Raw genomic sequence first — 27,729 nt, 5'->3', positions numbered from 1 at the left:
TCCAGACAACATATTATATTTATTGCTTATATATTTTTCAGAGAACAATATTAGGTCATTACATATCGTAAATTGTAACAAATGCAAGAATAAACATCTTAAGTAAACTTTTTTAATTAAAAAAGCAAGATATACATCTGAAAATATAACAAGGCTACATGATACTTATGTCCACAAAAGTAATTATCTCTTTATACATTTCTGGCCCCAATCCTAAAAACAAATCATGTCACAAGTAAGCTTTTTTCCCATGATCAGACCAAAAATGAGTTAAATAGAGGGATCATATTCCAGACATAGCAATCCGCCTGGCCAAATCAGTGCAGCAAGTGTCACATTTTACAGAAGCTGATCTCACACAAAAGTGTTCACAGCTCTACAGGGTAGCAAGCACTGAGCAGATATGGGAGTCAGGTGGGCAAAAGGTGTGAGATGCGTTGCCACTACAGGCATTGAAACGCTGCAGCAACGGCAGTTTGAACACTTTGCCTGGAAGTGAATACCACCAAAGTCTCCATAGAAAATAAACAATGATGAACATGTTAAATTCTTTATATGGTGAAGAGGAGATTAAAATGGAGGTATACATTATATACTTTGACTAAATATTTGCTAAAAAATAAATAAAAATGCAGATTTTTTTCCTTTCAGTCACAATTTCTAAGCACAGATCTCGGAAGACACACAAAAGAGGTATTGGGGGTTATTCTGGTTGATTCGCTTGGATGCAAATTCGCTCCCTTGCGAGTCAACCAGAACCCGCCCTGCGAATGGTGGTACGCTCCCACCCCTTTGCAGCGTGTGCTCACACGCAGGGCCTGCAAGGTGATGTTTAACATAAACATCCATTCGCAGTCCGGGGGGAAAACACCCACATCATTTGATGGTCGCCAACCATCGAATGATGTGGAACGTGCAGGCATTTCTAAGTGCATATACACACAATCAATCATATACAAGTGCACAATCATATTTCCAAAATATAAGAGTTATTTTTGCATGGGTTTTCCGGTCAGCCAGGAGTACAGGGATGCCTTGCAACATCCAACCACCATAGAGTTTGAATCAAGAATGAATATGTTGGTGACTTACTAACCTACTGTGTTCAAAGTCCTCATATACCTTGGCCAGTTAGCATTTAGAATAGTCCACCACATATTGTAATATGATATAGACAATGGAGCCTCATGGTTGACCATTTGTAACCATTGTGCTGACATTTCAATGTCAGGAAATGCAGATACAATATTTTAGCACAATGGTGTGGTGGTAAACAACCAAGTTCTAAGGCCATATGGATCAATAATCCCTCCGATAAGCTACATTTTTATCTGTTAATCAGGTCTATCTGCAATTAACTCATTCCAGGGAATACCACAGATTTTAAGATGACTAGACACTGACATATACTGGGGATTGTCACACAAGAAAGCTTTTGTCAGTAAAGAAACGTTAATTGCAGGATAATTCTATCGTTTTATCCACAGCAGGAGTGTGGCAGTGTCCCTCTCTGTACAACTGGACATGCAGTATGCAACAGAGTTTATACTTTGTATATTATCCATTCCCATCACTAAATACATAACATAAGCATGTATATATGTAAATGACTACTTTAAATACTCCCAATTTCTCACACAGATACATCAGGGAAAAAAGGCAAATCAGTTAGCCGACTTACTAAAACCCAGCAACAATGCCACAGTATGCCGTAAACAGTCATTCAAGCGGACAGCAGGTTTATATACAAATAATCATTGCTGTAAACAGTTGTTTTAGCATACCTGATGCACATGGTTTAATGAGGCATACCTGTCAGTTCTTTGCAGAAACAAACTTTATAGTTCATAATCAAAAATGTAGCCATTGGCTAGATATATTCTGCGGAAAAAAAGTGCTGCAAATGCTAGGGTGAGAACAATTATCAGCAGTATGGATCCGGTGCTGCTTCCATTGACTGCTTGCTGCTGTACCTGGATGAGACTTGGAGAGGGGAGGTGATTACTTTGCGCTACACGTCGCTGCCTTGGGCTCCTTGAGACATTCGGGGCAGGCTGTGCAGCTTCTTCACCATGGGTGCCTTCCTCATCTCGAGACTCAGCCTGAGGAAGAGATTCATTTAGAATTGCAATGGCCAAGTTTACACTTCAGAGGAACTGCAATACACAGCCTTCAGTCAAACTGACAGGTTACAAATGATAAAAAAAAAAAATGCTTAAAAAATGATTAGTTTGTATTAGTAACAACAGTATCAGTGTGGATTTAATTGTAATACTTAGTGATTAACAGATTGATTATTAAATATGTATATTTATTATATATTTATATACAAACATATATATTTATTTATATTAGTGTTCATTCTAGCACCCGCTATCTTTGAAAACCCATGCAGTTCCTGTTCCCTGCCTGGGGTGTCACTGTCTGCTGCGGTGTTTCTAGCACTGGTCTGATTTGCATATCAGTGCTGATTTACAGACCACACTGTGCTAGAAGCACTACAGCAGACAGGGACACCCCAGGCAGGAAAGAGGAACTGCATGGGTTTTCAAAGATAGCGGGTGCTAGAATGAACACTATATATATTATATACAAAGGAGGAGACAGTCCACGGATTACCAGTCAAATAAACATGGACAGTATCCACATGCTCATTATTTTACTGTTTCATAAAATGTATTTCTTTATCAGAGAAGAATATATAAGCATTATTTTGGATAGCACCGGGGGTATATTGCATTATATATATTTATACACACACACACACAAAAGCCCTCTCTCCTCATGTGCTTTTCTAAGAAAATATCTCTGCCACTGTTTGCTGCTGCAACTGTCATTTATTTACCATGTACTTTTTTTTCTTTTTCATCTATGTATTTGTCAGGCGCCGCGGAACCCTTGTGGCACCATAAAAATAAATACATATACCAAAACAAACTAACATGTTTGTTATCAATGTTTGTTTGTTTCAGAATTGTTAAAAAAATTATTTATTTGTACTTGTATGCTAAAGGGTCATGTTAAATTCTTTTCACCTATAGATGCAGCTAAATATTCAAACTAGAGCTGCCCACACCTTTGTATACATTGTAGGATGATGGAAGAACTGTGCTTAAGCTTTGCACTGCCGTACACAGCAACACATATCTATTTAAATAGAAGAGTAAAGAATGAACCAGTCATCATCTACGTCACTTCGTACATGGGAACTGTGCTTGTTCTTTGTGTAGATTTATGTGTAAAATACTAAGAATTGAAGATAAAAGGGTTTAAAATAAAAGGTCAGACCATTAATCACTGCACTGATTTTTGCGTGAAGTTGTCGTTGGACGGTATTCCCCCATTTACCAAGCCTGTAAAATGCAAAGCCTGCTGCAACAGATGGTCTGACGTTATTAGACGTGTTTTTGTCTATACCAATCCCCAGGCCCACCACCGCTGAAATAAACAAATAAATAAATAAAAGTGCAGCTTATCTAGGATTTCAGCACAATTTATCACTGAATTTAGATTGCATTTATAAAAAGTCTAGTGGCAGCTGCCTTGGCTCAAGACCAAACTCCATGCACTCCCATAATGGATGGGTTATATAAGAACCACAGCCTAAGAGAATTAGGCAAATGCCAAATTAATACTTTCAATTATAGAAGCGGTATTATATAAACAGGAAGCTCTTATTACCGTTCATATGTAAGGAAAGTTAAACTGACAGCATGCATTTAACTATCTCCGTGCTGCCAAAATGTGTAATATTGCCAAGGTCAAAGAAAAGATTACATTTTCAGCTTGTATGAGCACCTTTAAGTGTAAAGTACAGTTTATCTTTGTGTTCGTAATTGTGTTTCTGGTATACCATACTATATTTATTGTTGTCTGTATGCGATGGTTTTGAGGTTTTATTTTATGTAATGCAAAAAAGTTTTCAATAAAAATACTTGATTAAAAAAAAAAAAAAGACAGTTCACCTCATGTCTCTACGTATGTTATAGTGAGCAGAATCGTCAACAGTGTATTTTAAACACTGTAAAATAAAATGATATACACTGCTTCTCACCTCTAGAAGGGAGAGGGGTGCAAGTGTCGTGCATGCCAGTGGCCTCTAAATGGTGTCCAACGAGCAATGTGAGCAAGTGTTGCTCCATTCAGACTAGTGTCTAATGTTTATGTATTTATTCAATATGCTTTACCTATGCCTTTTCTTGTTTGTACTGACTTAGCTGCTGGAAACAGTTCCCTAAATAATTAAAAACTTTTATTTAAAAAATACGTTTTAGCAAAAAATCTGATTTGGTAATCTACAGATAATAAGGTTACTAGACAAAAAATACTTGAACCAGTATGGTCATTCTTTAGAAGTGTCTCATGCTATACACTATAACAAAAACAAAAAATGTCTGCACATTCAAGAGATTTTATCCTAAAATAGGGGGGAATTCAATTAGCCATGGTAAATTAGCACAGCTGATAGCCCAGGGCTAGATTCTATAAGCTCCAAGCTCCGGCAGTATTGTGGATGTCTTTTGACCTTCCATTACACAGTCATTTACTGCGATTAATTGAATTCCCCCATAATGTCCAATGTTACAGATGTCCTGCAAGAACCACTGTCACTACCCAGAAAACTAACACCCCATACACACTAGACTATACTAATGATATAAGAAATAGTCATTATTTTCCTCTGAACTCCCTGGCAAACGATATAGAGTGTACACACTGAACGATATTGGTAAATAATGGTGTCCTCCCCAGGACCAAGCTGAACATGCAGGTCATTAGCTACATAACCAACATTGACCCAACGACGGAGAAGGTCATCAACGATGTGTAGGAGCATGCCTGCACACTAAGCCAGTGGTTCTCAAACCAGCATTACCAGCAGATGAGCGGTTTTGAGGATGGCAATAGGAGACAATTTCTAGTTACACACAATTTTATATTAGACTTGGCCAGAAGGATTTATAATTAGATTTCTCCCTAACCATTTACAGGTTTTCAACATCTTTAGCATCAACAGAATGAGGATCATCATTTGGTGCTTCAGTTTTTGCTTATAAGATGTGAAAGAATTTCGCAATAATTCATGCAAGTGAGGCTCAGAAAAAAAAAAAAATAGATTTTTTTTTTATTAATTTAATGCTTTTTTTGCACCATATCTACACAATTTCACAAAGAGGAACTATTTACTGCACAATTACACTAACGTTCTAAAACTGTGGGTCCTGACCCCAAAGTGGGTCCCAACCTTCTCAGCATGGTGTCACGACTCCCATGTTGCTGACCATCAGGCTGATGACTTTTCTAATCTCTCAGCCAGTGGTCCCAAATCTGTTAAATTGTCTGTTTTATTTTAGATTTCTCATAATTTTGTGCCCCCACAATGCTGCCATGTATGTGCTGTCTGCTGACTACACATGTGATGTGATGTGATGTGATGACCTTCTGCAGTAACTTGCTGGGGTCCTGTAATTATCTCTATTGTCTGATGGGGTCCGAGAGCAAAATAGTTTGTGAACCCCTGCACTAACGAAAAGGATGTCCATAGTAGCAATAATAAATCATACCACTAACTCTGTATAAACCATTGCATATTTCCAGTGTACCCCAATAATAGTAATGTATGTACCCCAATATTAGTACTTTAGTACATAAAGCATTGTAGCTCATACACCAAACTATGGTGCTTTGTTCTAATTCTGCATTTTGAATTCATAGTATTTTCATATATTTAAAATGGACAATGGGATTTGATTGGCAACCGTCATCACAATACAGTGTACACAATAAATGTTTTAACAATGTCCATTTAAATGGACATGGGTCATCAAGAGCTAAAGAATTTGCTAAAATATCCATTTGGATAAATAGTCTACAAGAAGTTAAGAGTGTGAAACCTTAGAAGTTGTGTCCGATGACGGATCTGCTCCAGGTGGCTTCTGTGTCTGACTGGAGAGATTTCCTTCTCCTCGAGAACCTCCTGGTTGGTTTACCTGTGCATGATGGTGAAAATGATTTTGACACATTTAGGACAAAGGCCTTTTGTAGTTTTTTTTTTTAAAACACAATTAAAAAAGCAATATGAAAAAAAAAATTAACAGCAAAATGTTTTTTCATGCACATATGATGTAATCCATATCATATTTATATGTGTGTGTGTGTGTGTGTGTGTGTGTGTGTGTTCCACCATTGGAATGCCTGGAAACATTTACACCAAACTTGACACATATATGACTTAATAAATAAATAATAAACAAAATACTGTGGGTGTAAGACACCCTTAGCACCCCCCTGGGGGTCCTGGGGCCACAAATGGGGTCCGTGGGATCCGCCCACTAAACAAAGTGGGTCAGGGAAGCAACATATGACAAAGTTGAGTAACCCACATGGGGGGGGGGGGGGGGGCATGCAGTTTGTTTCATTTTATAGTTATTTTGCTATTTTTATTACAGAGAGAAGCGCCTGTTCTAACTGATCTATGCAGGCTTCAGCTAAACACGATTGGAAAAAGGAGTAATTCGATTCATATTTTCTGCTGAATTCACAGCAGGATTCAGCAGTGCAAATGTTAGTAAAGGAGCACACCACCATAGAAATGGCCATATACGGCCAAGTTCTATGGATGGAGATTTCATTTGTTTTACCAGAATTCGGCTGAGCTTGCCGTATACAAATACAACAAATCAGCCAAATTCAGCTGATAATAAATTTGCAGATGCTAATATTTCAGCCGTATTTTAGATCGAATGGGTGTATTCTTACCCGTTCGATCTTAGTAAATTCCCCTCTATGTGTAGGACAAATGTATACACTATCTTACCAACTATTAGGATCTTCAGGGTCCTTAAGCTGTTAGAATACTAACAGGGGTATTCAATTCCGACTGTTGGAATTCATTGTTCCCACTGTCGAGTGTCGGAAAGTCCGTGGATGGGCAAAAACAGCAGCAGATTGCCGAAAACCGTCAATGTATTAGACAACCCACGGTTATTTCTGATAAAACAGATTGAAACATAGAAACATAGAATTTGATGGCAGATAAGAACCATTTGGACCATCTAGGCTGCCCCTTTTTTAAACATGTTACCTCAAACCATATTTGATCCTTATTTTTTTGTAAGGATATCAATATGCCTATCCCAAGCATGTTTAAAATGTACTACTGTATTTGCCTCTTTCACCAATGATGGAAGGACTTTAAAAACTACACCATTGAAGGTGAGTACCGATATTTCCCTTGTCGGGAAATATCGGCACAGTTTGAACACCCCCCTAAGTGACAATTCACTTCAAACCAATACAGTATATTGTCAACCCTCGAATTTGCAATGACTAACATGTATTGAGGGTCACACCATCTTGGTGCATAGCTATATCAGTAGATTTGTTTTGTTTGGTTGGTTTGTTTTATTTACCCGGTGAATAAATGTTAATCTTGTTTACCATTAAAAGTTACATTTTACATTTTTTTTATCAAATGTGACAGTTGGTGATGCACCATGCACCTGCCAGGTAAGCTGGAAAACATGTCCTGTGTTTGATTAAGTTTGGTTATCTTGGATATATGGTACTCTTTACTTAGAAGGGCGCCCACGATTTTGATCGTGGGCATCGTTAGTAAAAAATCTCAGGCATCTCGGGCATTGAATGCACTAAAAAATCGGGTGCGATCAACCGACGAGATGCCCGAGATTTCCCATAGGGAACAATGTTAAATGTCTCAATTGACCCAATTTTCCTGTTCAATGCCTCAATTGACCCGATTTTTCCATAGGAAACAATGTTAAAAGGGCCACAGAGGCCAAATAGGCACCCTGAAGTGTATAATGGCCACCCGAATTGTTAACGCCACCCCACGATCAACGTCAACACGATGCGTGGCGAGCGCAGCGAGCCCGCGAGGGGCGGCGGTACGCGTCCTACGACCTTTTCATACCCCCACTATCCACGTCGGCGTGGAGTTGAGAATAGAAAGTGTGGCGAGCGCAGCGAGCCACCGAGCCCGAAGCGTGGCGAGCGCAGCGAGCCCCGCGAGGGTACGAGGATAGCTGTGAAGCCCGCGAGGGGACGCGGATACCTGTGAAGGTATCCGCGTCCCCTCGCTGCGCTCGCCACACTTTCTATTCTCAACTCCACGCCGACGTGGATAGTGGGGGTATGAAAAGGTCGTAGGACGCGCACCGCCGCCCCTCGCGGGCTCGCTGCGCTCGCCACGCTTCGGGTTGACGTTGATCGTGGGGTGGCGTTAACAATTCGGGTGGCCATTATTCACTTCAGGGTGCCTATTTGGCCTCTGTGGCCCATTTAACATTGTTTCCTATGGAAAAATTGGGTCAATTGAGGCATTGAACAGGAAAATCGGGTCAATTGAGACATTTAACATTGTTCCCTATGGGAAATCTCGGGCATCTCGTCTGTCGCATCGCACCTGATTTTTTAGTGCATTCAATGCCCGAGATGGCCGAGATGGGCGCCCTTCTAAGTAAAGAGTACCGGATATATTTATTAGAACTTATTCACTATTTAGTAGATTTTCCTGGAACATGTGACCTGCTGAGTAAGCTGTAAACTGTGACCGGTATTTGCAGCCACCCACTAAGAAGGGTTTTTTCAACTTCTATGGGATGAAAAAGTGATGAGATGTTCCACGCAGTAAACCTTTCTCAGTTAAAACCGGGCATACCAGCTAGTAGGTTATTAATGGTTTTAGTATAGCCAACCAGAGGCACGGAGGGTTTGTAGCAGATATCAGTGACCGGTGTAAGGGAGCATGCTCATGAGCCTTACTCATTTCCTTGTAGAGACACTGACATCTGCATCAGCTCAGAAATAGCAGGGAATTGGGAGGAGATGGTTTCACCAATTTAGTACCACAGAAGTGACTACAATAATAAACAAAGGTCCAGTAGCAGTGGAAGAGGTTGTGCCAGACAAATAACCTAATGTAAAGTTTATTTGCATGCGTATCTTTCAGACACAGTAGAACGATAAACCAGGTGACATGAATATTTTGACTTATGTACCGTAAAGCTGATTTGTCTAGCAAGCTCTCGGGCTTCTCGGTCATCGCAGCTGGATTCTGAATTCAGTGGTAGGAGAGCAGATTTCATGTTGATCCCACATGCTTCACAGAAGTAGTCCTGAGACCTGAGAATAAGACACTACAATAAAGAACAGGACCAAGGAATTTTCCGTGAGTCTTATTTCCACAAGACAAATATTATAAAACACGAACCAGCATGGGTTTGTAAAAGATCGCTCATGCCAAACCAATCTACTATGTTTCTATGAGGAGGTTAGCAAAAACCTTGACAACTGGAACGCTGTGGATGTGATTTTTCCATGACTTTGCTTAAGCATTTGATACGGTACCACAAAAGAAGCTAATAAATAAAATGGAAGCCATGGGTTTAGGTGAGAATATTTGCAGATGGGTAGGGAACTGGCTGTGTAATAGGTGTCTGTGAACGGGGCAATATCAGACACGACACAGGTACTAAGTGGAGTGCCACAGGGTTCAGTCTTGGGGCCCATTTTGTTTAACATTTTTATTAACGATATTGGGATGGGGTTACTCAGCAATGTTTTCATCTTTGCGGACGATACAAAGCTAAGCAAAGTTATCAAGTCATCGGAGGATGTTACCACACTTCAAAAGGATCTAGAAAACCTAGAGGAATGGGCTGACAGGTGGAAAATGGAGGTCAACGGAAATAAATGTAAGGTCACATAACCAGTGTGCAAGTTATACCCTTAGTGATGAGGTACTAGGTAATTCAGAACTCGAAAAGGATCTTGGAGTCCTAATAGACCCCAATTTGGGGTGTAGCGCCCATTGTAACGTAGCAGCAAAAAAGGCAAACAAAATTCTAGCATGCATCAAAAGGGGTATGGAAACTAGGGACCCAAAAGTGATTGTGCCCCTGTACAAGGCATTGGTTAGAACGCACCTCGAATATGGAGTACAGTTCTGGGCACCACACTACAAGAAGGATATCGCTTATTTAGAAAAAATACAAAGAAGAGCAACAAAGTTTGTTAGGGGATTGGAGAATTTAACATATGAGGAAAGACTAAGGCCAGTATTCAATGAGAAAAATTTGCCTTGTTTTATGGTGAGTTTGTGCTGTTTTCGCGTTGGAAGGAGCATTTTGCTCTCCAAAAGTGAACCCACCCTATTCAATGTGATATTTTCGCCGTCTTTAAGTGATTTTCGCCGTGTCTCTCCGTGTAGCAATTCTCCATCTTTTCATGGAGAACTGGAATATGAACTTTTAAACTAAAAGGTTTTGTTTTTTAATTTTGGTGTAAAAAAATCAGGATTTTTTTTCTGTGAAGGGGCATGTTATTTTTATTCATGTGCTTATAGCACATGAATATATATTTAATTAAAAAATATATATATTTTTTTTTTTACACAGAGCAGCCAGCAGGGGGCCGGAGCTCTCGAGCCGCTCATTAGATATTCATATATTCACTGCATCCGATCATTACATACGCACGATCGGGTGCAGTGAATACTAGGTCCCCCGCTGGCTATAGGGGGGGGGCAGCTTGTGCTGCCTGGGTCCCGGGGAGCCCACCTCCCCTTCACATATGTTCTGGGGCAGCCAGGGAGACTTTAATCTCCCTGGCTGCCACCGTCCCCCGGCTCCCTGCCAGCTCCCTGCCGCGGACGCTCGTCCGCTGCAGGGGTTAAGACTCGCCGCGAGTGGCGGCGAGTCTTAACCACATTGAATAGTGGGAGCAGGAGTGGCAGCGAGCCCTCCGGAACAGGGCGAGTGCATGGCGAGAGAAAAAATCTCTCGCCATGCACAGAGATTTTTTCACATTGAATACTGCCCTAAGTAAATTGGGACTATTTAGATTAGAAAATAGACGTCTAAGGGGGGACATGCTCAACATGTATAAATATATTAGGGGCCAACACAAGGAACTGTCTAAGTCCCTTTTTTCTTCTAGAATGGAAAATAGGACCAGGGGGCATGAGTATAGACAAGAAGAAAAAAAGATTTTCTTTAGCGAGCAGGAAAAATGTCTTTACGGTTAGAGCTGTCAAACTCTGGAACTCTCTTCCGGGCGAGGTTGTATCAGCGACCACAATAAATACGTTCAAAATAAGGTTGGACAATCACTTATTGGCTAAAAATATCCAGGGTTATATCCAAGTAACAAAAATCAGTCTTTAAAATAAAATAACATAATATACAGCATAACCAGGCTGAACCAGACGGACGCAAGTCTTTTTTCAGCCTTACCTACTATGTAACTATGTAACCATTGGGGGGGGTATTCAATCCAGGATCACGGCTGTCGGTCTGTCCCTACAGCCGTGAACCTGGCCCGTTTTCCTTAACTGCATATCGGCAGGCGGGATTCAATGTCCCATCTGCCAATCAGCAAAAGGGGATGTGGCCGCAAGATACAGCAGTGATCTTGGCAGAACGGGCCAGACAGCTTTTAAAGTCGGGCCCTTTCTGACAAGATGCCTCTTCAATGCTGTAGGGAAAGACAGCATTGAATAGGCGCCTGCCACTATTTCCACAGTCGAAAATAGCAGCGGGGATTGAATATCGCCCTATATGTTCTATGATGTAGCAAAAACGTTATAATTACAATAATTAATCTCAGCCCATCTGCACAATTGTTAAATCAGTACTTTGAGTAATGCAAAAGTCATTTTTCCCCAGGGAAACTATTATGCAAAAAACATACACTGGCTTACTTTTTGGCAAGTGCTTTCCTTTCTTCAGGTGTATAATCCAGAGAACCAATAGCGCCTTCCCCTTTGGTAGGCATGAATCCAATTATAGCCAACAAAGCAGTTCGTACTAAAAATATCAAGAGAATTGTGTTAAAATCACCCAAATAGGTATACAACAAACAATATATATTTAAAAAAAAAAAAAAAATCTAGTCCCCTAAATCATACAAGAAATTGAAATACAGTATAAAAATCTTGTCTGGCAAGTCTTTTCTCTAAACACATAACAGTACTACCCCATCCACACTAGCCAACCTGATATAATTACTGTAATAATATCGGCCGAGGGCGACCGATATTATGCATATACACTGATCAATATCAGCCGTTGATATCACACAGTGACATTACAGGGCCCGCTGAACATGAGTGTCCTTTGGCTATATAGCCAAATAAACCTGCAAGTTCAGTAGACCTCAATTATCGTTAACGATGCACGGGAGCATGCATCATTAACAATATTACGTATTCTCACTAGAGCAGGCATGTCCAACCTCCGGCCCTCCAGCTGTTGTGAAACAACCCATCCAAGCATGCCTGGCCACAGTTTTGCTATTAGGGATTGCTAAAACTATGGCAAAGCATGCTGGGATGTGTAGTTTCACAACAGCTGGAAGGTTGAACATGCCTGCACTAGAGTATATAATGAACGATATCACTCAGAAAGCCCTTTCTGAGCGATATCTTTCACTATATCGTCTAGGGTGTATGGGGCTTACCATTTCCACTGGATAACTTCTAACATTAGAAAATCATACATACCAATGATAGCAGCACATTCATTAGGCTTTGGGCTAACTCAAACGGTTGTAGATATGAGTCTCCTCAGGCAACTTTTTGGCACCTTCTGCAGCTTTTCTGGATCCAGGTTTGGGATTGGGTATATGTACTACAGTACCAGCTCTGTAAACTTATATGCTTTTTGGGTTCTCTCTTAAGGAATCTTTTAATGTAATAACAGAAGTATGTTTTTAAGTTGATATAGAAGGGATATATATCACTGACCCTCCTGTCTTCCATAGCTGGATCTTTGATCAACGGTACTGTAAACCATGAAAGTTATATGTCTATGTGGAGCTTTTCCCAAATTGTAAAATATACGGTCACCGTGGTGCACATCTCGCTATGGTGCAAAAGGCACTTCCACAGCATTGCTTGCAACTGGCTGATTCAGGTAGGGTGTTGTCACTGTTTATTATTAATGTACACAGGTTGCATTTCTAAACTGCTAAAGAGTTGCACATCTGTATATGCTGCTAGATCACCACATCTTGGGTATATTCGTTTGTATATTTTCATGCAATTATCTTGCCTTTTATATTTAGTGTCTGTCTGATTATGTTTTTTGCTTCTTTCTCATAAAAAAAATAAATATATATAAATCATACATTTTTCATACAGAGTATACTTTAGAACGCACATTAAAAAAAAAAATAGTGGGTATAAGAAGTATTTATCCACATTTTATTTTTGTACATCATGGAATTCAAATAAATTTATGAAGATTGCTTGATCACAATACACACCATTTCTGAGGAATTCTTGTATTATTACAACTAATTGTACCCTGAACTCATAAACACACACACACACACACACACACACACATTTGTGACAACTTCTGACAGTACTGAGAACCCTACAGTGGGTCTATTGCCTATGTCTTTTAGACAAACTCTACATCCAAACTTTATCCATAGATATCAGCATTTACATTCTTACTTTCTTTGGACACAAAGGAACAGGAATACTTTTAATAAATGAGAAGGGGCAGACTGATGAAAATGGAAAGGTAAGGAGAAGGAGAAGAAACAGAAGGAGCAAAAAGGAGAGTGATGGGAAAAAATATAGATTCAGGCAATGGAGGATGAGACAATACAATAAAAAAAAAGGGGGGGGGGGGATGGGGCAAAATGAAAATCAAAATGCTGGCCATTATAGCTAGTGAATTGGTAAGAGCTGGGTACAAAATACTAGCATGAGCATAATTACTGGTCTGCATGTTCATAACATTTAAGACCCATACGCACTAGGTTATGTTGTTCGCGGCCCGATATAGTTAACAATATCGGCCATGAGCAGCTGATACGGTGTGATGTCACCATAACCTGCTGAAAATGCAGGTCAATGGCTATATAGCCAAATTGACCTGCATGTTTAGAAGACGGAAGGGGTCTTTAACTATGCGAGGGAGCGCAAATCGTTAACGATACTGAGTGAACTCACTAGAAGATATAGTAAGAGCTATTGCTCAGAAAGCCATTTCAGAGCAATATATTTTACTATATCCTCTAGTGTGTATGGGGCCTTACTGACTGCAAATAACACAGGCAAAACTAAAAGTAAACATAAGGGATGTTACTCACTGCTCCAAGATGGTTGCCATGTTTCAGGATGATGACCAGATATACTTAAGCAAATTTTCTTTCCAATTTCAAACCTACCATTAGCCTGTTGAAATGAATTGACTTAGATAAATATTCTGGTAACCAAAAAGTCATCCAAACAATTAAGATAAGACAGTGCATTTACCGTTAATAAAATGATACTTGGAGGTTTCATGGGATACTCTGGTGGAAGGACAATTCTGCCATGGTAAACACCACCATCGAAATCAGATTCTGGAGGGCCCCTAACTGTAAAGTGCCATTCAAAAAGATTATCCTGTAAAACAAAATAATTCATAAAAAGTAATTAATATTAAATAAAGTGCTAAAAGCAACTACTTCTGTATGATTTGTAACCATGTATTAACCAGTGGAGGAAGAGCATGACAGCTCTGAATTATGCATTAGGATTTGAGTCTTGTAATAAGATACACTTGGAAAATGTCAGGTCTCAGCCTATACTTCAACAAGGGGCCACAAAAAAAATTGCAAACATGTTCCTTCTCACTCAAGGACAGCATATGCCATAACTAAAGCTAGATATATACTATACACATAAATCGGTTAATCACCGTGTTTTATTGTGTAGTATATAGGTATAATATGTAAAAGTGAGCTACAAACGCTCTTATTCAATTATGGAATCAGTCAGACTTGCCAGAAGATATCGACTTGATAATCTAAGCATATTTCCTATGGTTTATCTTGATTATCACATCCTCCTTGTATGTGGTTACACTTCATTACCAGTTATTTATATAATCACACACATATTCCGCAGTGCTTTTATATAGAATAGTTAGTCAGTCACATCTGTGGTCAGCACTTTGGTACGCGACACCCAGGTGCGGCTCCCACACTAGTGCTGACAGCACGGCAGGGAAGTGTAATTTACCATATCAGTTCAGTTACAATATTGCACATACTGTACTATACCTCTAGAGGCTGAGCATGGTAATGATCTGTTGCATCCTTCAGTTCTGCAGCTTCCTTCATCAGTCGTTTTACCGCTGAGGGGAAAAAAAAAAAAGATCAAAATATATTTATTGTAAAGAATAAAATAAGCTGTTAACACATTCGGCCCAACATTTGATATCCATTCTAAAAACAATGACATGACTGAGTTCATTCTATGGGGGTGATTTAATGGGTTTTTTTGGCAGTGCTAATTAAATAGCCTGTCACAGCTTTGTGTGCCAATCGGCTATTCCCATCAAAAGACTGGTTAATGCACTCAAATTCATGTTTAAGATTCTGAACCATGGAGTTTTCACACATTTCAGCTAACAATAAAAGTGTTGGGAATAAGTTGGAACAGACTTTCTGTATTATGAAGTACTCAGGTTACTGCTAGGCTTTATTGAAAGTGAACACTAACCGGTCAATTCAATAATTTCACCCGTGCATGCGAGGGGGGTCAAGATGCTGTTGCAATGGAGTAGAACCGTGGGCAATGGCAGTCAAACTCACCCGTCCCACAGCCTGATCTCACTCAGGACTTTTGTACACAGCCCAATGGGGATTCGGAAATCTGCAAGTCTAAAACTACCACAACTGCAGTATATAGCCAAACTTACTCAAAAGAGTAATAAATGAGAAAATTTAGAGTAATTGAACCGAGCCCTACTGTATATACACTAAACATTAAATGATTTAATCATAACTGATTATGTAAACACTCAATTTATGTAGACTGCCAAGGAATTTGGGAGGAATGACAAAGTCAACAATGGAAACCTGTAACCTGCCAAGGGCATTAAAGAACAAAATAGAGCACTCTTACAGATAAGCTGTAAAAATATTTAAAATACAATAAAATCTGCTCACTTTTCATGCGTTACCCTTGTACAAATACAATATAATATACTGGCAGTTAAAGCATTACTAATATAAAATCCGTAAGAAATTTAAAAAAGCAACAGTACAGAAAAATTACAGTTAGTGATAAAGAAAGTGAACACAGAAAGTGTTCAATCTTGATCTAAAAGCACTACTGGGGACTGGAGCTAAACATGTGCAAGAAAATTACTGCTTAGCATTCAAATGAAGGGTCTAATTCAGATCTGATCGCAGGACAAATTTTTTCTCAAAATGGGCAAAACCGGGTGTACTGCAGGGGGGCAGATGTAACATGTGCAGCGAGAGTTAGATTTTGTTTCTGTGCAGGGTAAATACTGGCTGCTTTATTTTTACACTGCAATTTAGACTTCAGTTTTAACACACCACACCCAAATCTAACTCTCTCTGCACATGTTACATTTGTCCCACCTGTTTGACCATTTTTGGGAACAAATTTTCCCTGCGATCAGGCCTGAATTAGGCACTTAGTGCCTGAGATAGAATACAAACTTTGTTTCATGTTTTCTTCTGTGTTTATACATGGGTCCTATCCTCAATATACCTCATTGAAATATAAAAATATTTTGAAATACGGAATCATTCATTATCCAAAAATGATTCTGGTCCCAATCATTTTGCATAAGAGATAGGCAACCGATATCATATTATTAAACAGAGAATTTAGTCTTTGCTTAATTTTTGCATAATTTATTACATATGGAAAAAGGGATGTTGAAAGAATTTACATCATACAAAACCAATAAGGAATCTCTCATACGGATATCCTTTACTCTGTCCACATAAATGCGCAAAGCGCAAACATCCACATTTTTTAATTTGTCCCTCTTCCCAGTCCCCTCCAGGGGGGGTCGAACACTGGTAGAACAAGCTCTTGGTTCAAGTGAAAAGCAGAAACCACCTTAGGTAAAAAACGGTTCATAGCACAGCCATATCAAAAATGAAAAATCAAAAACGGAGGCTTACAAAGATAATGCTCCTAACTCAGAAACACGCCTAGCCGAAGAAATGGCCAACAAAATAGTTAATTTCCATGTAATACATTTTAGGTCAACCAACCTTAACTGTTCAAAAGGAGATTTTTGAAGTACTGCCAGCACCAAGGACAAATCACACGGTGCTACAGGTTGTTTGTAAGGAGGTTTCAATCTCGTTACCCCCTGCAGAAAAGTCTGCACCTCTGGAATTAAGGCCACTCTTTTTTGGAAGAAAATAGATGAGGCCGAAACCTGAACCTTCAAAGATTAAAAAACCATCTTGCAAAAAAAAAAAAAAAAATCAAGCAACCTTGACATCTTAAATCTAGAAGTGTAAGTTCTTTGACGCTCACACCACCGAATGTATGTTTTCCAAACTCTATAATAGTTTCCTGAAGAAACCGGTTTCCTCGCCTTAATCATGGTATTTATCACAGCGTCTGACAACCCCTTCTTCTTCTTCTTCTTCAAGATGGCGGTTTCAATAGCCAGGCCGTCAAAATTAGTTGTAGGTCCTGGTGAAAAAACAGGCCCTGCCTTAACAGATCTGGCTGCAGAGGCAGACGCCACAAACTCTGAATGCTGGAGTACCAAGTTCTCCTTGGCCAAACCGGTGCTATCATTATGACACAAATCCCCTGAGATTTGACCTTCTTCAGTAGCCGGGCAATAATAGGGAAAGGAGGAAAGACGTAAGCTAACTTTACTGTCCAAGGCACCGTCATTACATCCACTGCCCACGCTAGTGGATCCCTGATCTTGGAAAAGAACCTAGGTACTTGATGATTGAATCTGGACGCCATCAAATTCACTTCCGGAAGGCCCCAAAAGCGGCATAACCTCCTGGAACACCTGCGGACGTAATGCCCATTCCCCTACCAGAAGCTCTTCCCTGCTCAGAGCTTCCACATTTTTGACTCCTGGAATGAACCCTGCAGACAGGGAAGGAACAATGATTTCTGCCCATAGAAGGATCTGAGACACTCCCAGCATTGCCATCTTGCTGCGTGTGCCCCCTTGATGGTTCAAATATGCCACCACCGTAGCATTGTCCGACTGAATTCGGATAGGCAAACCCTTTATCCTTTTCTCCGCCTGAGACAATGTCTTCCAGACCGCCCGTAGTTCCAAGACATTTATTGGGATAACTGACTCTTCCCTGGACCATAGGCCTTGAAGTCTCAAATCGATCACTACAGCCCCTGAGACTGGCATCGGTGGTAACCACCAGTCATTCCCAAGTCTGAAGGGACCAGCCCCACTGGAGAGAGTCCACATCCGTCTACCACCGCAAAGATGACCTTGTCTCTGGTGTCAAAACCACTTTCTCTGTCTTCATGGTTTTGGGATTCCCCGACCAATATGTTCCATTGAAAGGCTCGAGAATGGAATCTGGCATATTGAAGCATCTCGAATGTCGCCACCATCTTGCCTAGTAACTTCAGGCATTGCCAAACGGATGGTTCTGGTAACTCCAACACTGTCCAAACCAGTTGACAAATGTCCCTGGTCTTTGACTCCGGAAGGAACACTCGATGTAAGTGTGTCCAATATGACTCCCAGGAACTGAAGTCTCTGGGTGGAGCACAGGTGAGACTTTTGAAAATGTAGTACCCAGCCGTGATCCTGCAAAATTCGAATAGCCTCCTAAGTCACCTATTGCAAAACACAGAAAAGACTGCGCAAATAGGCACGTGTAAATATGCGTCTTGAATATCCAAAGACGCTAGGAACTCCCCTTGGTCCAGGCTCACAAGAACCGACCTCAAGGATTCCATTCTGAAATGATCCACCCATAGGTGGAGAGTTAATGACTTCAGATTTAGAATTGATCTGAATAACCAGTCTGGCTTGGTCACTAAGAAAAGAATGGAGTAGAACCCCTTCTTTCTTTCCTCCCGCGGTACCGGGACCACCACGCCTTTCTCTTGAAGAGACTGCGCCTCCCCCAAAGGGGCTGCTCTGAGGGATTCAGTATTGAATCCCGGCGGTCGGGATCCCGGCGTTCAGAATCCCGACGCCGGAATCCCGACAGCCGAAATGCCGACAAGGGGGGGACGTGGATCGCCCCCCCTTGCGGGCTCGCTGCGCTCGCCACGCAGCGGGCCCGGTGCCTCGCTACGCTCGGCACACTAATTTATTCTCCCTCCAGGGGTGTCGTGGACACCCCAGGAGGAAGAATGTGTCAGCATTTCGGGATTCTGAACGCCGGGATCCCGACCGCCGGGATTTTAACTGCATCCCGCTCTGAGGCGTGTCTCTCTGGGCAATGGTGTAGGCAAAAACCTTCTTCGTGGAACCCCCTTCAGGTTTATCCTGTAACCGTGAGACACCACATCCAGGACCCAAGGATCCCAGCCCAATAATGTCAAAGTGTCCCTTTGCAGGAAGCGACCCCCCACTCTGAGGACAGATAGAGGAGTCTCCTGGTTGTCATGCTGAGGGCATCTCCTCACTCTTGGCGCCCTGTTTCTTATTGAAGGCACCAAAGCAGGATATTGGGGTCTTTACTTTTCCAACCTGAAACTTTCCTCTGTTTGACTGACCCTTAAAGGACGCACCTCCTCTAGAGGAGGGACGAAAGGATGAACGAAAGGCAGAGAACCTAGAATTTTGTTTAGTGGCTGGTGTAGGTAGGAAAGTACTTTTCCCACCTGTAGCCTGTTTAATGTTGGCTTCAAATTCTGATCCAAATAGTAAATCACCTTTAAAAGCCAAAGCCTCTAAAGACTTCTTGGACTCATTGTCCGCATCCCAAGCTTTGAGCCACAAAACTCTCCTTGCAGTAACAGAGACTGCCGACACTTTGGATGCCATTTTGAGAGCCTCTTCTCCAGCCTCCAAATTATATTCCGCTGCCGCTTTCAACTTTTTCAGCAAGAATTAAGGGCCTTATTCTAGTTCAGTCTTTCTAACAAAATCCTTCTTAGATGGACAAAACCATGTGTACTCCGGGGGGGGGGGGCAGATGAAAAATGTGCAGAGAGAATTAGATTGTGGTGAGTTATTTTGTTTCTGTGCAGGGTCAATACTGTCTGCTTTATTTTTACACTGCAATATAGATCTCACTTTGAAGTAAAACCCCACCCAAATCTAATTATCTCTGCACAAGTATCATCTACCCCACCTGCAGTACACATGGTTTTGTCCATCTAAAGCTGGGTACACATCTATACAATCCCTGTTTTCTTGCGACCGTTCGACCGACCGCAGAGTCGTTGGACCGTCCACAAACAACAGCCTATACGCGCATACACACCTGTACAATTTTACTTGCGACGTCCGATGTACTCCCGTCCAAACAGTCGCAAGAAAAAGACTGTACCACTGTACACAGTCTCTCGATTGTCATTGTCATTGCATGAGGGTGCACCCCTGTTGCACAGGTACAGACATACGGCAAATAGCCGGGGTGTGCATCTAGATGTAGTCAGCCGGCAGGGTGACTAGAGACAGACATACAGAAAATAGCCGGGTTGCGCGTCTAGATGTAGTCAGCTGGCAGGGTGACTAGAGACAGACATACGGCAAATAGCCTAGATGTAGTCAGCCGGCTGTTTGCCGTATGTCTGTCTCTAGTCACCCTGTCGTCTGACTACATTTTTTTACATTGCACTACAAGTATCTGTGCAGCAGGGGTGTTAACCATCATGCAATGACAATGACAATCGAGAGTGACTACATGCTGTGCTGTAGGAGAGATCATGCAGCTATGGAACGTATAGTCGCAAGAACGTCCAGCAAATCGATCGAACGTGCGTACACACTGCACTTTTGTTCCGATATGGATCCGGCCAGTCGGATGAAAATTAAACAGCAATGACCCTTCGACCGACCGAGTATGGACGGACAAGACCATTTTTGGCCGTTTATCGCTCGTACGGGACTGCATACACACCTATACAATTGAACAGCCGTCCGACCCAGAACAGAAGAACGGCCCGACGATTGTATGTATGTGTACTCAGCTTTAGAAGGAATTGGTCAGAAAGAATGAACCAAAATAACCTCATAAGGCCTCACAATCTGGCTGTAGCAATGCACACATGGAATTTGCCCACACCATCATAACTTTGGACATCGATGCAGAAGCAATAATCGGTCTACGGGTAAACCCCACGCCTTTGAGACCACCTTCTAACTTCTTTTCAACCGGATCTGTGAAGGCAGTTCCTCCTTGCACAGGCAGCACGGTAGCCTTTGATAATCAAGCAACCTGTGCATCTACCAAAGGAACCTTTTCCTAAAGATTGACATGCTCTTCTGGCATAGGATATAGGTTTAAAAACCTTTTGGGCATCTGGAGTCTTTTAATGGGCGTTTTCCAAGCCCCCTCAGTTCTTCCAAACCTTCATCTGAAGGAAAAAGTAACAGCCTCTCTGCGCTGTCTTTTAAAAAAAACCTTTGCTGGGGTCTTACTGTCATCAGACACATTTAAAGCCTGTTTAACAGCTAGGATCAAATCTTCGACACCAGGGACAGAATTATCCAATTCCTCCCCCTGCTCCCAGGACATTTCTGCACGCACTCTCCCTTCTTCTCTGAATCTTCTAAAACAGGAGGAGAAGAAAAGGAATGTCTAGATGTAACTTCCTTAGCAAACGTATCCATAAATGCATTAAACCTGCCAATACCCTGAGCTGTGTCCCGCACCACCTGCAGAAAAGCTGGTTCCCCGTGTGTTAAGGGAAAAGAGCCAGACGATAGCTGAGAGGATGACCCCGGTCTAGGAGACTTCACCAGCTCATCCCTCTGCCTATTCAACACATGTAGTAATGCAGTAACCGACCGGCCCAGGGCTGCAGCCCACGCTGGTTCTGGCTGTTTCACCCTCTGAGCTTTCACTCCCTTGGGTACAGCTGCACATACAGGGCAAATATCCCCTTGTGTCATCTGTTCAGGGGTTAACTGCAACTCACAAACTCTGCATGTACTCAATGTGGTCAGGGCTCCCTGCCCCATAGCAGCAGAATGCCTTTCTGTCATGTTTAGACAACACAGTGCAAAATGTCAGGCGATAGTACACAGTCAATATATGCCAGCACTTATCTGTCTGCAGCTTTATGACCCTTCTCTGGTCAGCGGGGATGGCGATGCCCAGGAGAAATCAATGACTCCGCAGGATTCCCTTTAGCTCCGCAGCCAGTGTGTCCAAAGGTGCCAAAAACAGAGTAAAGGAAAAGACCAACACGTCCCTGCCAGGGCCGGATTTGTGCCTAGGCACGTGAGGCACCGGCCTCAGGGCGGCACCAATTAAGGGCGGCAGGCAGGCTGACATTCTGTTAAATAGCAGCATGGCACAGCAGCGAGTAACGAGCGCCGCCGCCGCAGACATGAATTATCATGTGTAGGCGGCAGCGCCGCTTGTCACCCGCCACTGCCCACCCGCTGTGCCATGCACATTACATCACCGCTTAGTGGCTGGGTCCGACGGTCCCCCTGCGCGTCCGGAAATGTCCCAGACTCACTGCTGCCGGCGCCCGCCCATTGGCTACTCTACACACACACAGTCTATTGGCTGCTGTGTATCCAGCAGCTGAGCTGAGCGGCGTGCAGATCCTCCCTGCGCTCAGTCAGTCACAGTGTGAGAGAGACTGACAGAGACACACTGTGCTGTAAAACACTGTACTAATAAGTGCCTCCCTCCCTCCGGATCCTCCGTACAGTGAGCAGTCCAGACAGAGTGCTTAAAAAAATATTGGGGCTACAGTTAAATTTTAATGAAATATATAAATAACATTGTATATACATATATGATTACATTAAAATAGGAGGGGGGGACGACAAAAATGTTGTGCCTAGGGGCGGCCTGACCCCTAAATTCGCCCCTGGTCCCTGCTACAGTGGGGTCTGTGGCTCACTGGTGCCAACTACCTCCTGTAGCCACTCCTATTATGCAGATTCTCCTTTTCCTAGTGCTGCCCTCAGGCTCCTGTAACAAGCTGCTTTCTCCGCAGAGATTCAGCTTGCAAACCCTGTAGAAAATGGCGTCCGCCATTGCGGGGCACCCATCCCCCATGATCCCCCCCTGTGGGGAGCCAGTTCAGGGACTCCCCAGGGCCCAGGCAGTCTCTTTGTATAGAGGCTGAGAAGCGCTGCACAGAGAGGCGAGACAGCATCTCTCTGTGCACAGGGCACTGACAGGATGGGATTCTGTCAGCCCCTGCTGCGATGACAGTGTAAGGATTCTCCTAGAATCTTCACACTGTTGCCTACCTAACTAAATGTGAAAAATTAATTTAAAAAAATAAACATCTAGCTACCTCTCTTCTGGCTGTTATCGCAGCCCGCTTCAGCAAAGCACCCACTCCGGTGGGCACCTAACACGAAATAGGGATTCTGGGATGCAGAAGGAAGGAACATGCCTCTCAAAGCTTTAAGCATAGGTGCCTGGCTCCTTTGGACCCTCCTACATCCCAATGTGAAGCTGTGTCACCAGGATAATTGAAAGAGAAAAAAGTGTCAGGGCTATTCAACAGGTTGAGGGCTGAAATCTGGCAGTCATCTGATATTCCTCCTGACAGCTGTCTGGAGGTGGTATATAACTGGGATATCTCCTGGCACAGAGCGTCCATCCAGGGACAGTGTAGAAGAGTACTTTGGCGGTGAAAGTAAGCATCAGAGGAAGATCTATAATAGCATATGATCAATGGACAGTGGATCAAGGCACCTTGTCGAAGCATGGCGTGCCATACAAGCTACATTTATACTTATTTGGGTCCATGTGATGAAATCTACAAATTTACACCATAAAAACATGAAAAACTCTTGTCAACATTTTCAGGTGTTGATCATTTCCAGAATAACCTTTTTCTATATGTTGACCTTGTGCATGTAGACCTAGACATTGTCAATCCTCTATACCAGTCCTCGAGAACTACCAACAGTTCACGTTCTCCGGCTCACATCGCAGGTACACAGGTGCACTCATTACTAACACATTTTAAAAGATCCACAAGTGGAGCTAATTACTTCACTTGTGATACTGTGAGGAGACATCGAAAACGTTAACTGTTGGTAGCTCTCAAGGGCCCTTATTCTGGTCGGTGCGGTAATATCCGCGTGCGTTCGTGCCGCCGATGTTTTGTGTCTGCGCATATGCAGAGGCGTCTCTGCGCATGTGCGAGCGGGGCGTACGGCCAAATCCCGCATGAAAGGTGAACACTCCGAACAGGGGGTGGAGAGGGGCGTGAAGGGCTATTTGGGCTCATTACCATATGCATACGCCCCGCGTTTCATGGGCGTTCCCATGCAAACGCTAGGCGTACGTATGGTAATGCGGCCGTGACGCACGTGTAGGGGGCGGACATATGACATCGCCGGATGTCAGCTGCCCGCCCAGATCCCTGCTTTTGCACGGAAAAATGTCCGTGTGGTCTGAGGTTGCGGGAGCTGGTGGAGCACTCGGTCCTGCATTCGATGGTCTGCGACCATCGAATGATGGGGGAGGTTCCCTGAGATGGAGGAGGCGTATTCCGTGAAAAATACACGTGCGGTCCGTTCGGCCAGCTTCTTACCGCGTACGGACGGAGTTGGCGATCCGTATAGAAGGCGGGGTTTCGCACGCACGGTCCTGGCCGCATAATCGGATCCGGCCGCACCGATCAGAATAAGGGCCAAGGTCTGGAGTTGACTACCCCTGCTCTATACCATAACCCTGAAGGGACATGACTAATGGGGCTCGGAAGCAGGTAAATAACAGGACATGACTGAGGGGGCTTAGATAAATTAAAGTTGGCAACAACTTAGAAGTTGATGGGGAAAAGCATTGTAGATCACAAGACTGAATTAATGCTGAGAACAACTGACCTGTATAGTTGTTATGCTTAAAATAGGTACAATGCCATATAAAGCCAATGCTATGAGGCACTTTTTTTTATAAAATTGAATAAACTTTATAGTTGACTTGAATAGTAGTTGAATACCTCTGGCCCATATATTATAAAATAAGTGATTCTCAAAATGTGGGTTCTAACCACCTCAGTATGGGGTTGCAGCTCCATGTTGCTGACCATCATGCTGATGACGGATCTCAGAGCCAGCGATCAAAGGAGTTTGAAAGATCAGTTGAATTGTCTGTTACTTTAGACTCCTCGCATCACTGGCTTATGCTGCTTTCACACCGCAAAACCTGCTTAGACCAGGTATTTAAAACGTTACTTAAAAACGGGTCCATGCAGGTTAATGTCCCTTTCACAACACACATACAGTATTACCCAGTATTATACCGGGTCTGAAATGGGTAGGGCACTGCTTTTTACCCATTTAAGAAATACTGGTATTTCTTAAATGGGTAAAGCACCCTGGAGCTTTCACACTGCAGCTCTAAACATTTTAAAAAGGCAAAAAAAAAAAAAGGCAATATACCGTTTAAGAAATGCAGTGTGAAAGGGGTATTATACTCCTTTCAGACCGAAAATGCCGGGTCATACCAGGGATCAGGACATGGGTCCCTCCTGGGAATGACCTGGCATTTGCAGTCTAAAAGCTCCCACAGCGACCCAGCTCATTGCCAAGTCCCTGATGTGACATAGGGGCGTGGCAGAGCAACATGGGGGGTGGGGGAAGAAGCAGTTCTTGGAGCTGACGAGGTCTCCAAGCACTGCCTCCTCCATAGTGTGAATGGGACCCAGGTTGCTTGACCCTGGCCACCCGTTCACACCGCAACTCGATCCAGGTCAGAGCCATGTTCAACCCTGGTCATGATACCAGGGTGCTCGATTCAGGAAATGGTTTTATGGAGCTTTCAGACCACAGATCAACCCGGCATAACATGCCAATAACCTTGGTTGATTTAACGTCTTAAAAGGGTATTAGAGATCTGAGGGGTCATTAAGCGGGTGCCGGACGGGTTCCTGAGAGTCGGGATCCCGACAGGCATTCACCCGACATCGGGATCCCGACTGTCGAAAAACTGACAGCCGGGTTCCCGACAGCCACCCGCTATTTTCCCTCGTGGGGGTCCATGACCCCCCTAGAAGGAGAATAGAATAGGTGGCGAGCGCAGCGAGACACCGTGCCTGCAGCGTAGCGAGCCCGCAAGGGGCTTAGTTGTGCTCACCATCATGTCTGGGTCCGGCCAGTTGGGATAATGACTGTCGAGATCCCGACTGTCGGACCCCTATACCACACCCCCATTAAGCAGGCTTCCTGCCATCCTCTGCCTCCCCTGTCACCCACTGAGTCGCTGCCATTCCCAAAGCCTTCACAGCAAGTACAAGCTTAAACATTCACTTGAACAATTTTAAAAACACATCCAGGGACTCCGAAAGGGACATAACTATGCAATTGTGTAAGAAATAAGGTGATTGAATTAGCAGTCACTTTATTTCTGTTTGTGCCTTTGCAAAACTACTGTGCATGTGTGGTGTGCTAATTTGCTGGGGTCCTGTAATAATTTTTACTGGGTGCCAGAGAAATATAACTTGAAAACCCCTGTTCTAAAGATATAGATATAGAGATATATATATATATATATATATATATATATATATATATATATATATATATATATATATATAGAGATATAGATATATATATATATATATATATATATATATATATATATATATACACACACACATATATATACACATACACACACACACACACACTTCATCTGTTATATTATGGAAAAAATAAGCATTTAAACCAAAATGATCAGTCTGGTTATTACATAAAAAGGCCACGCATACGGTAACTTATACAAAACACTTGAATACTAATAATTAGCCTTTGGTAGTAGAGACGTGGCAATAATCATTGTTATCAAGCATTAATAATCTACTATAGTACCCTGCTGTTATTTTTCTCACAGAACAGGTGACAGGCCAGAAGCACATTATAACTACGGACGTGGTCTGCCATAGGTTTCCCAACAGAAAAGTATCATTTTAAAAATGTTTAAAAAACACTAACATTTTACAAAAGCAAATGTAGTGAGGAGCGGAAGAGACCCTGTGTTGTGGTTACAGGAGAAACATCTGACAGCCACAATACTCCATCAGCCAATCAGGGAAAGACACATAAAAGGTGATGGGCACATGCAAACTTGTATATGAACTTGGCACACACGTCCAGCCCAAAAAAAAGACACCCAGAGAGAGAATGGCACTCACCCCATAGGTCTCACAGCTTACACTAGGCAGCCTCTAATCCCTCTGACTGCTCCAAATATACTATTTATTTTCAACCGCAAATGATAGAAAACAAAAAAGCTACAAAGGAAATGGTGTGCCCTGAGAAAGGGACAGATGATGATGTAACATGTACAACTGATCACAGTTCTCACTAAAGAACCACAATTCCCAGCAGACCCTGCTTGGAGACCCTCTATGGTACAACACCCTGCTAATCACCACATCTTCCGGACTTACAGGTGAGGCGACCCTAAGCAGGGACAATGCTGTCACACAGCCTGACCTACTGTACACACTCACACAGTCCCTTCACTAAAGAATGACAGGAGTAAGGGAGCTGGGCTGGCCGGGCGCATAGTGCGAGGCTGCAGGCAGCGTAGTCACTGTGCAGCCAGACCAGAGCGCACCCGCCTCATCACCCGGACACCGCGCGCATCACACCCGCTCCCCAGTTACCCGGGCTCTTTAGGTTGTAGCGTCCCTCCATGTCTGCCTGACAGCGGCCTCCTGTGTCCTCCTGCGGCTGCTACCGGAGTACGCCCCCCGCGTCACGCCGCATCGCCCCGCCACGTCACGACATGAGAGAAGTGGGCGCGGATGACAGCAGG

At 42.8% G+C, this 27,729-nt stretch overlaps 1 protein-coding gene across 2 annotated transcripts; it reads right to left on the bottom strand.

Annotated features, from left to right (window-relative positions):
- On the bottom strand, positions 1–27,729 carry UBE2J1 (ubiquitin conjugating enzyme E2 J1). 2 transcript variants are annotated; one of them, XM_083177058.1, is made up of 8 exons: positions 27,578–27,729; positions 15,085–15,158; positions 14,294–14,425; positions 14,128–14,212; positions 11,723–11,828; positions 9,021–9,144; positions 5,895–5,990; positions 1–2,102 (listed from the first exon to the last, which is right to left on the bottom strand). In XM_083177058.1, the coding sequence occupies exons 1-8, from the start codon at positions 27,606–27,608 to the stop codon at positions 1,839–1,841; spliced, it is 912 nt and encodes a 303-aa protein (XP_083033184.1). In that variant the 5' UTR covers positions 27,609–27,729; the 3' UTR covers positions 1–1,838. The 2 variants fall into 2 exon arrangements, with proteins under 2 accessions (XP_083033184.1, XP_083033185.1); XM_083177059.1 differs by lacking the exon at positions 27,578–27,729 and adding an exon at positions 27,371–27,481.

This window comes from Crinia signifera, chromosome 3 (genome assembly GCF_055691185.1).
Source record: "Crinia signifera chromosome 3, ASM5569118v1, whole genome shotgun sequence".
Taxonomy (NCBI): Eukaryota; Metazoa; Chordata; class Amphibia; order Anura; family Myobatrachidae; genus Crinia; species Crinia signifera.
Note: the sequence above shows the minus strand (reverse complement) of the source record. Positions and strands in the feature narration are given on the sequence as shown.

Bases quoted from the DNA above. Each gene is read 5' to 3' on its own strand.
- UBE2J1 (XM_083177058.1), bottom strand. From the start codon at position 27,608: ATGGAGGGACGCTACAACCTAAAGAGCCCGG. The intron at 14,426-15,084 runs GTATAGTACAGT...TTTGTTTTACAG, and splicing joins ACCATGCTCAGCCTCTAGAG to GATAATCTTTTTGAATGGCA. The intron at 2,103-5,894 runs GTTTCACACTCT...TCTCTTCCTCAG, and splicing joins CATCGGACACAACTTCTAAG to GCTGAGTCTCGAGATGAGGA.